This window comes from Portunus trituberculatus, chromosome 1, assembly GCF_017591435.1.
Source record: "Portunus trituberculatus isolate SZX2019 chromosome 1, ASM1759143v1, whole genome shotgun sequence".
In the NCBI taxonomy this organism is placed as follows: Eukaryota; Metazoa; Arthropoda; class Malacostraca; order Decapoda; family Portunidae; genus Portunus; species Portunus trituberculatus.
The window spans coordinates 3,413,283-3,424,282 of NC_059255.1; the positions used below are offsets into that span (position 1 = coordinate 3,413,283).

At 40.9% G+C, this 11,000-nt stretch overlaps 2 protein-coding genes across 2 annotated transcripts in view; both read right to left on the reverse strand.

Moving 5' to 3' along the window:
• The window catches only part of LOC123507142, a 1,871-nt gene extending 1,545 nt beyond the window's left edge, over window positions 1-326 (reverse strand). Inside the window, exon 1 of the mRNA XM_045259803.1 lies at window positions 191-326. The gene's annotated coding sequence lies outside the window, so the exon portion shown is untranslated. The remainder of the gene's footprint in view (window positions 1-190) is intronic.
• Window positions 327-5,286: 4,960 nt separating this feature from the next.
• Window positions 5,287-8,050, reverse strand: LOC123506729. Its single transcript, XM_045259039.1, has 3 exons — window positions 7,811-8,050; window positions 7,036-7,271; window positions 5,287-6,728 (listed from the first exon to the last, which is right to left on the reverse strand). The coding sequence occupies exons 1-3, from the start codon at window positions 7,811-7,813 to the stop codon at window positions 5,930-5,932; spliced, it is 1,038 nt and encodes a 345-aa protein (XP_045114974.1). The 5' UTR covers window positions 7,814-8,050; the 3' UTR covers window positions 5,287-5,929.
• Between the last annotated feature and the right edge of the window lie 2,950 nt (window positions 8,051-11,000).

Sequence of the window (11,000 nt, forward strand, 5' to 3'; positions counted from 1 at the left end):
TGGCATTGCAGGTTATGTTTTATATGTATACTTATTGCTATATATGTTATTTACTGATATTGTATAGCAAATATATACTAACTTATATTAGTGTGTACGCATATGTGTGCATGAGAAATAAGTATTGAAATGAAGATACAGAGCTGTAGAGAATAAGCTTGTGTATGTATGAAAATGTGTAAGAAAATACCTTGGTTAGGCTCCTCTGTCTCTATTCAAGATGTAACTTCGAATGTTAGCCGCAAGGAGACACCGCGAGTATGAAGAACTGCCAATACGAAGAGGAAGTTGTAAAAACACTTGTCACCGTCACGTGACGGCAGCCGCGGCGTCTGTGATGTGAGAGCGCTCGGTGGTCCCTTTATGTATATGACACCATGTTTGATTTCTGAAGAGAGGGAGAGTGGGGAGTTACAGAATCATGGGGCGTGAAGCGAGTAGTGCTTGCGTTCAGAGCGATAGACAGATGGAAGCAGCACAGAAAATTATAGACGTGGAAGGGAACGGAAATAACGGAAGAGTTGTGATGTAATGATGTAGTTTAGCAAGAAAAAATGTGTGGGTAAAGAGATAAAGATAGGTAAGAAATAAGAAAGTGAAGGAAAGAACAATAACGGAGGGTAGAAAAGAGTAAAGGCCGGAAAAGAAAGAGGAGAAGGAAATTAGCAGGATAAGTAAAGGATTGATGGAAATGGAGGAAAATAATGTAGAAAATAAGGAAGGAAGGAAGGGTGGGAAAAGAAGACCGAGCAGAAGTTCCCGCTACATTCAATCTCACGTTGAATTATCGCATAATCAAGCAAAACAAACATAAGTGTATTGCACACACACACACACACACACACACACACACACACACACACACACACACACACACACACACACACACACACACACACACACACACACACACACAATGCCAACATAAAAAAAAATACTGAAAAGAATGAGGAACCTCGAAATTTCAACCTAAAAAAAATCGACTGTACATTATGGAAAAATGTATGCATATGTGAGGAGTAGCAACGTGCTGAAAAAAACAACAACATAAACATAACGATGTAATCAGCAAAAAAAAAAAAAAATAAATAAATAAAATAAATAAATAAATAAATAAATAAAAAAAAAAAATAAATAAATAAATAAATGTAAAAAAAATGTATAAAAATTTTGAAAGAACCTAAAATGAATCCCTAAACAAGTTCAAATTGCTGTAAAGGAAACAACTAAAATATAGAAAGAAAAGTATTGTTACTGCTGAATAAAAATTACGAACAATAACTGTCCACCTCCCACCACACAGACACACGCACCAAAAAAAAGACTAAATCCTATCGTTCTCCTACATAAAAGAAGAAAAAGAAAAAAAAAATCGTGAAAGCGTTACTTGGGTTGGTGGTGCCGTGATATATTTCTAGTTTAAGAGGCCTCTTTGCTTCGCCAATCACCAAACTTGTCTCCCATAATATTAGTGTTTCATCTGTTTGGTGTGTTGAAAGCAGTGCCGCACAAAATGAAGTTACAGTAGTAGTGGTGGTAGTAGTGGTGGTGGTGGTGGTGGTGGTGGTGGTGGTGGTGGTGGTGGTGGTTGTGGTGGTGGTGGTGGTGGTGGTTCTGTAGTAGTAGTAGCAGTAGCAGCAGCAGCAGCAGCAGCAGCAGCAGCAGCAGCACTCTTCCTCTTTCTCCTCATCGTATTTCTTCACACCATACTTTTTATTTTATGCAAGAGGGAAACTAGCCAAAGGGAAGAAAATATATAAAAAAGGCCCACTTGAACTGCAAGTTCCTTAAAAGATCGGTAAAGAATTAGCCAAAAGACATGGACAGGTGTCTTGAAACCTCTCTCTTAAATGAAGTCAAGTCGTAGGAAGATGGAAATACAAAAGCAGGCAGGGAGTTTCTTAGTTTACCAGAGAAAGGTATGAATGATTAAGGATACTGGTTAACTCTTGTATTAGAGAATTGGACAGAACAGGGATGAGAGAAAGAAGAAAGTCTTGTGCAGTGAAGCCGCAGGAGGAGGGGAGGCATGCAGATAGGAAGATCAGTAGAGCAGTTAGCATGAAAATAGCGATAAAAGATAGAAAGAGATGCAACATTTCGCCGGTAAGAAAGAGGCTAAAGACAGTCAGTCAGAGGAGGAGAATTGATGAGAAGAAAAGCTTTTGATTCCACCCTATCTAATAAAACTGTGTGAGTGGAACCCCCAAATATGCGAACAGTGCTCCATACAAGGATGGATAAGGCTCTTGTACTCAGTTAGCAGTTGCAGGGGCGGAAAAAACCGGCGGAGATGCATCATAACACCTAACTTCATAGAAGCTGTTTTAGCAGGAGATGAGTTGTGAAGTTTCCAGTTAAGATTATGAGTAAAGGACAAACTGAGGATATTCATTACAGAAGAAGGAGACAGCTGAGTGTCATTGAAGAAGGGATAATTGTCTGGAAGGTCGTGTCGAGTTGATAGATGGAGGAATTGAGTTTTGAGGCATTGAAAACTACTAAGTTTTCTCTGCCCCAATCAGAAATCTTAGAAAGATCAGAAGTCAGGCGTTCTGTGGCGTCCCTGCGTGATCTGTTGACTTCCTGAAGGGTTGGTCGTCTCTGAAAGGACGTGGAAAGATGTAGGGTGGTATCATCAGCGTAGGAGTGGATAGGGCAAGAAGTTTGGTTAAGAAGATTATTAATGAATAATAGAAAGAGAGTGGGTGACAGGACAGAACCCTGAGGAACACCGCTGTTAATAGATATAGGAGAAGAACAGTGGCCGTCTACCACAGCTGCAATAGAACGGTCGGAAAAGAAACTTTAGGTAAAGTTGCAGAGAGAAGGATAGAAACCGTAGGAGGGCAGTTTCAAAGCTCTGTGCCAGACTATCAAAAACTTGTGATATGTATAACGTGACAGCAAAAGTTTTACCGAAATCTCTAAAAGAGGATGACCAAGACTCAGTAAGGAAAGCAGGAAGATCAACAGTAGAGCGACCTTGACGGAAGCCATACTGGTGATCAGATAGAAGATTGTGAAGTGACAGATGTTTGAGAATCTTCCTATTGAGGATGGATTAAAACTTCAGACAAGCAAGAGATTAAAGCTGTAAGACGGTAGTTTGAGGGATTAGAACGGTCACCCTTTTTAGGAACAGGCTGAACGTAGGCAAGCTTCCAGCAAGAAGGAAAGGTAGAAGTTGACAAAGTTGAAAGAGTTTGGTTAGGCAAAGTGCAAGCATGGATGCACAATTTTTTTAGAACAATTGGAGAGACCCCATCAAGTCCATGAGCCTTCCGAGGGTTTAGGCATGGAAAACATTACGAAGAACTTTGATTGTAGACATGAAATGGTCAGAGGGAGGAGGAGAGGAGGACAAGCCCAGAATCATCCAAGGTGGAGTTGTTAGCAAAGGTTTGAGAGAGGAATTCAGCTTTAGAGACAGATGAGAAGGCAGTGGTGCCATCAGGATGAAATAAAAAATGGAAAGATGAAGAAGTAAAGTTATTGAAGATGTTTTTGCTCAGATGCCAGATGTTACGAGAGGAGTTGGAGTTTGAAAGATTTTGACATTTTCTATTTATGAAAGAGTGTTTGGCAAGTTGAAGAACAGACTTGGCATGATTCAGGGCAGAAATATAAAGTGCATGAGATTCAGGAGATGGAAGGCTCAAGTACCTTTTGTGGGCAACCTCTCTATCATGTATAGCACGAGAACAGGCTGTGTTAAACCAAGGTTTAGAAGGTTTAGGTTGAGAAAAAGAATGAGGAATGTACGCCTCCATGCCAGACACTATCACCTCTGTTATGCGTTCAGCACACAGAGATTGGTTTCTGACACGGAAACCGTAATTATTCCTAGGAAAATCAGCATAATACCTCCTCAGGTCCCCTCAACTGGCAGAGACAAAACGCCAGAGGCACCTCTGCTTTGGGGGATCCTGAGGAGAGATTGGAGATATAGGACAAGATACAGAAATGAGATTGTGATTGGTGGAGCCCAACGGAGAAGATGGGGTAATAGCATAAGCAGAAGGATTAATGGTAAGGAAAAGATCAAGAAGGTTGGGCGTATTTCCAAGACGGTCAGGAATACGAGTTGGGTGTTGCACGTATTATTACTCTAGGTCATGAGGGGATAGCAAAGTTGAAGGCTAGTTCACCAGGATGGTCAGTGAAGGGAGAGGGAAGCCAAAGCTGGTGGTGAACACTGAAATCCCCAAGGATGGAAATCTCTACGTATGTGCTCCACTTTGGAAGTTAAATAGTCAAAGAACCTACTATAATCAGAGGTGTTAGGAAGGAAGTAGACAGCACAGATAAATTTAGTTAGGAGGGAGGTAGACAGCACAGATAAATTTAGTTAGGAGGGAGGTAGACAGCACAGATAAATTTAGTTAGGAGGGAGGTAGACAGCACAGATAAATTTAGTTAGGAAAGGGAGGTAGACAGCACAGATAAATTTAGTTAGGAGGGAGGTAGACAGCACAGATAAATTTAGTTAGGAGGGAGGTAGACAGCACAGATAAATTTAGTTAGTGACTATTGAGTCGAAGCCAGATGGTTGAAAACTCGGAAGATTCGTTAGCCTGGGCACGAGAGCAAATTAAGCACATAGAATTAACATCCAGCTTTAGAACGAAAATGAGGATAGAGAAAATAGGAGGGAGCAGGGAACGGGCTACTGTCAGTTACCTCAGACAGCTGTGTTTCGGTGAGGAAAAGATGAGGTTTAATAGAGGAGAGGTGGTGTTCTATAGATTGAAAATTAGATCTAAGACCGCGAATGTTGCAGAAATTAATGAAGAAAAAGTTGAGGGAGGTGTCAAGTCATTTTTGGGTCGACACTGAGAGAGCAGTACGATGTAGGGACATTTCTGGTCCCCTCTCCAGAAGGGGACTCCGAGGCTGGATTTTGAATCGTCATTTTTTTTAATTTTTAATTTTAAGTGACGGGTCTGTGCGTGATAAGTGCATGTAGTTTTGTGTGAAGAAGGAAAGTTGTTTTTAGAGGGCAGGCTTTGACTACCCCCTTGAGTTGTGAGACGCAAAGGGAAACGTTCAGCAAGATCACAACTAGCTTTTAATGGAAAGTTCACAACACCCCCTGAACTAGTACTATTAGACCTCGCTGGGAATAAATTATCGTTTCGGTAGGTGACTGCTACCTCCTCCTGGTGTCTACTAACCCCCCTTTCTCTCTCTCTCTCTCTCTCTCTCTCTCTCTCTCTCTCTCTCTCTCTCTCTCTCTCTCTCTCTCTCTCTCTCATGTAAACAGCTTTTCATGAATACGTTTTATCAATAAACATATATGTACATACATATATAGGGAGAATTGTTTACATGTGAACATAAATAATATCACACACACACACACACACACACACACACACACACACACACACACACACACACACACACACACACACACACACACACACACACACACACACACACACACACACACACACACACACACACACACACACACACACACGCAACATACGGGTGGAAGTATTAGTACCCATAACATACGCACACATTGGTAAACAGATTAGTGCCTTACACATGCGTATACATACAGTATATATTAACGGATACATATATAAGTTAATATTTTTTATTGACTAACTACTGCGCTCTGGACGCAGTGATTCTACATATGTAACTAAAATGATAATAGAATAACATCAATGAATTGGTGATTGAATACAGGAATCAAGTTCTTACACAAAGTAGCTCAGTATGCGGCATAAGGGAGAATTTTCTCCTCCGAATCTGTAGCCAAAGAGACGTGCCTCGTCCATGAACCAGTCCTTGGCTTGCAGCAGCAGGGAGGGGCTGAGGGTGTGTCCAAAGCTCCGCCATTGCATTGCATTTGGCATAGTGAAGCTTGTTGGCTGAACTGCGCTGGTGACGTAACAGATACCACCAGACTTCTTCAGGAGCACGAGGAGAGGGGCGCGAGTGGGTTTAGGAGTGGTGGTGGTGGTGGTAGTAGTAGTGGTGGTGGTTGTAGTAGGGGTCTCCAAAAAGATGACGGTGACAAGTCACCTATCAATGAAACGTCATTTCCATCAGCATCTGGTACGTCGTCGTCGTCGTCTTTTTCAGGATCATCATCTGATTTCAAGTTCACGTTTAGTCTGTCATATTTTTCTTCCGTATTTTCTTCCTCCTCTTCTGATTCGCTGCCTTCTGTGGATCCCGTAGCTGCTGGATTGTGATCCTTTCCTACGAATACTAAGGTGTCGCAGCCAGCAAACTGTCCATCGTCTTTATCATGAAAAATGCTTCCATCACCATCGCCTGTCTTCAGCATATCTCCGCCCACTGCATCCACGGTCACAGTGTTCGAATTGTCAATAGCGAACAGACTACTCATGTTACCAGCACCCAACATACCGAACAAGGTATTCAGGCCATTGAGAGCGCCATCAATACTGTCATCATTCCTTTTAAGATGGGGACAGAAGACGTCCTTTGCGATGAAGAAGAGTAGTTGTAGAAGCAGAGCGGCACCAGTCACTGATAAAGCTGCAAACACATCCAGGCAAAAACTGCTGCTATGGGACAAGCCGTACACATCTATGCAGGTTTTCTCTGGCTTACCATGACTCTCATGTTTGTACCCTGTCATGAAGTTGTTGTTATAGCCGCTACCGGTGTGCAATTCTTCGAAATTGTTGTTTGCTTGATAAGCTGGAGGGCGTTTGAAATCTGAGCCGCTGTCGTAACTCCTGTGTGACAGATAGTTAAGTACATGGTAAGTACGTGTGTGTTTAGGGGGGGGGAGGAGTATACGTTTTATGTAACAAACACTGCATTTCTACAAGCATCCGAAGTACTACTATACTGTTGCTGCTGCTGCTGCTGCTGATGATGATGATGATGATGATGATGCTACTGTTACTACTACTACTACTACTACTAGTAGTAGTAGTACCACCGCCACCCACCATCACCACCACCATCACCACTACTTCCACCACAATCATCACCACCACTTCCACCACCACCACAAAAACAACAACAATAACAACTCACCGTCCCTTCAGGCTTGCCTCCTCTCCAAACTTAGTGAAAAAAAATTCCACCACACTATCAAACATTTCCGAGTCCACGCCCTCCGCTAAGCCGTCCAGAAGATTGATATGCCGGGAAGTACGAGTGGGAGAGAAGGCGGGGTCATCTAAAAGGCTTGAGTACGGCAGGGGGTGGGCGTGAGGGAGGCACATGACGCCCACGGCTGCCATCCATATTGACAGGAAGACTGTTTGTTTCTGTAGGGAAGAGGTATGAATAGTCAAACATTAGAGATTTGGTTTTCCGACTGTCCAACTGCACGACTAAGGTAGTGAATCATGAAATCATCCTTCAGTATCCTGCAACTTCCACTAGAACCTGTTAAGTCTCTGCCAGAATATGTCAAAACCCCATAAAACTTGTAATACAAGTTCCCAAGCTATTGTTCTATGTACTCATGATTACACTTTAGACAACCAATTCTAATGCGTCCACTAGAGGCTTTTGAAAAATTACTATAAATAGGAAAACAGTCTTGAGAATCCCATGCAACTTGCACTGGAACGTGGGGACGTACACTATCACTGGAATCATGAAAACACTAGTATTCCTAACTACCAGGTGTTACCAGTAAACACACACACTCACACACACCACACACACACACACACACACACACACACACACACACACACACACACACACACACACACACACACACACACACACACACACACACACACACACACACTCACAGTCTTTATGCAAAAGGGGGAAAACAAACTGGTACACTTACCATAGTTGATATCGAAAATCAGAAGAAAACACTTAAAAAAAGAACGTTCAAAATATAATCCGTTATAAATATGTTTAATGTTTTTGCAGTATACCTATATATATATAGGTATGTATGGAGACAAAGAGAAAAGAATTTTTTTTTTTTCCAAGAAGCGAAGTTTTCGTGTCCTAGTTAACGTTCATGTTGTGTGTTCTTTTTAAGTGTGTATGTGCTGTGTCGCTGTGTTTGTTGCACAGAGACGAGTGCACGAGTGAAGGAACGTTGGTCAAGTTCGTCTTTTATACTTCCAAAATTTTCTCTCCTAAAAACTTGAAGAAATAATAAGAGCAAGCATATGCGAAAAATAATTCTACACATTTTTGGTTCTATTTTGACATTTTTATGAATATCATTCTCACTTATTACTACTATTAGGTACTACCACAAACGCGTTATTTTTTTTTGCTTTTTTTTGTCCTCTCTTTCTTCGTCTACTACTACTACTACTACTACTACTTTTTTTTCATCATTATCGTCATCATTATTATATTCATCACCACTACCATCTTTTCTTCTTCTTCTTCTTCATCTTCATCTTCTTCTTTTTCTTTTTCTTTTTCTTTTCTTTTCTTCTTTTCTTCTCTTTTCTTCTTTTCTTCTTCTTCTTCTTCTTCTTCTTCTTCTTCTTCTTCTTCTTCTTCTTCTTCTTCTTCTTCTTCTTCTTCTTCTTCTTCTTCTTCTTCTTCTTCTTCTTCTTCTTCTTCTTCTTCTTCTTCTTCTTCTTCTTCTTCTTCTTCTTCTTCTTCTTCTTCTTCTTCTTCTTCTTCTTCTTCTTCTTCTTCTTCTTCTTCTTCTTCTTCTTCTTCTTCTTCTTCATTTACTACTACCGCTACGTCTTCCACCACCACCACCACCACCACCACCACCACCACCACCACCACCACCACCACTACTACTACTACTACTACTACTACTACTACTACTACTACTACTACTACTACTACTACTACTACTGCTGCTGCTGCTGCTGCTGCTGCTGCTGCTGCTGTTGCTGCTACTAGTTTTGTATCCTATCATTCGCCTATGTTTTGTTTCTCCCACCACCACCACCACCACCACCACCACCACCACCACCACCACCACCACCACCACCACCACCACCTAAAACAATATCTACCCTTGGCATATAAAATGCACTTGGAAATGGCAAGTAAGCTGTTGGCAATTACTCTCAAACTGGGACACAACTGATGGAGGAAAGGAGAGAGAGAGAGAGAGAGAGAGAGAGAGAGAGAGAGAGAGAGAGAGAGAGAGAGAGAACTTGTGGTAGAAGTTTTCATCTACCTACCTGTTTTTCATTATTTGTTTTATGACAGTTGAATATTATCACTATTGTTTTGATTGTTTCATGTTTTCTTTCTATCCTGTTTTTGGAGGGAGATATTTTCATTTTTTTATGTATTTAGGTGACGTGACTAGTATTTTCACTACTTTTTTTATATTTTCTATGCGTCTTTTATATGCGTTATTTTGTTTCTGTTTTCCTCTCTCTCTCTCTCTCTCTCTCTCTCTCTCTCTCTCTCTCTCTCTCTCTCTCTCTCTCTCTCTCTCTCTCTCTCTCTCTCTCATCCATGTTTTAACGTATACGTAGTAAGAACATTAGAATTAAGAAAATGAGGGAAGCTGCAAGAGGCCATCAGGCCTATCCGTGATAGTCCCTGTATGAACATATCCACCTATTTCTACTTATCATCCCTTTCCATATATTTGTGTAATCTTCGTTTAAAGCTCCGTATTGACTTGGCACTAACAAGGTGACTACTGAGTCCATTCCATTCATCTTCAACTCTATTAGAGAACCAGTTCCTTTCTATTTCTTTCTTAAACCCATTTTATTCAAACTCGAACCCTTATTTCAGGTTTCATCCTGGCTATTGATGCTGAGAGCTTTGCTCATGTCCCCTTTGTTATAATCCCTTTATCACTTAAAAGATTTCTGTTAGGTCTCGTCTTAACCTACATCTTTCTATGAAATAGAAATTTAACGGTTTTAACTTTCTTTATAGGGAATATCATTCATCCCCTGGATTCCTTTAGTCATTTTCTTTTGCTCTGATTCTAATTGACTCATGATACGTGTCCCCTATCCTTCTTATAATGTAGGGACCAGAACTGTACAACATAATCTAGATGCGGTTTGACCATCATTATATGATAGCTTGTTGCTTCAAAATGGCGCCCCGAGATAGAGATAGATAGATAGATAGATAGATAGATAGAGAGAGAGAGAGAGAGAGAGAGAGAGAGAGAGAGAGAGAGAGAGAGAGAGAGAGAGAGAGAGAGAGAGAGAGAATAATCTGATGTTTCCGGTTCCATTCCCTAACCCCCATCCAAAATGAGACAGGTGCAGTAAAATTTGCCAACAACATGCGTTCATTCTCCATAAAAACTTAATACTATATGCTCCTTCCATACTCACTCACTACTACTACTACTAAAATTTTTCTTTCATAATAATAATAATAATAATGATAATAATGATAATAGTTCATGGTTTATTTGCCGAAGAAAGTTACATATATATGCGCTGACGTATTCTAACATGCCGACTTGGCTCACATTTATTTTGAAATAGTTAACAATGAAAAAAAGAGAATAAAAAAATGCAATAGATGTCTCTCTCTCTCTCTCTCTCTCTCTCTCTCTCTCTCTCTCTCTCTCTCTCTCTCTCTCTCTCTCTCTCTCTCCAAAAAAAAAAAAAAAGTTAAGATCAAGATTAAACACATGAAATGTAAATGCCAACAGAAACTACTGAAAGGCTAAAGTCAAGATTAAAAACATGAAATAAAGAATTGCACCTAGAACAATAAATGATAAACAAACATGAGTTATGCTTCAACATAAAGGTACATTGGCCAGTTTGATTGAGTGTGGTTTCAATATATAGTATATGGAATGTTTATTGCGGGAAGTGCAGCAACACACAGCTTGTAACAACATCCTGCCCCGCTGCGTGTCCCTACAGTGCCACCCTCCCCTTCTGATTCGCTGCTCTGTGTTGCTGTCCTAGCAGTTGGAGTCTAATCCTTTCTTATGAACACTAAGGCATCGCAGCCAGCAAACTGCCCCTCGTCCTTAAGAAAAATCGCCTGTTTTCAGCATATCTCCGGCCACCGCATCCACGGCCACAGAGTTCGAATTGTCAATA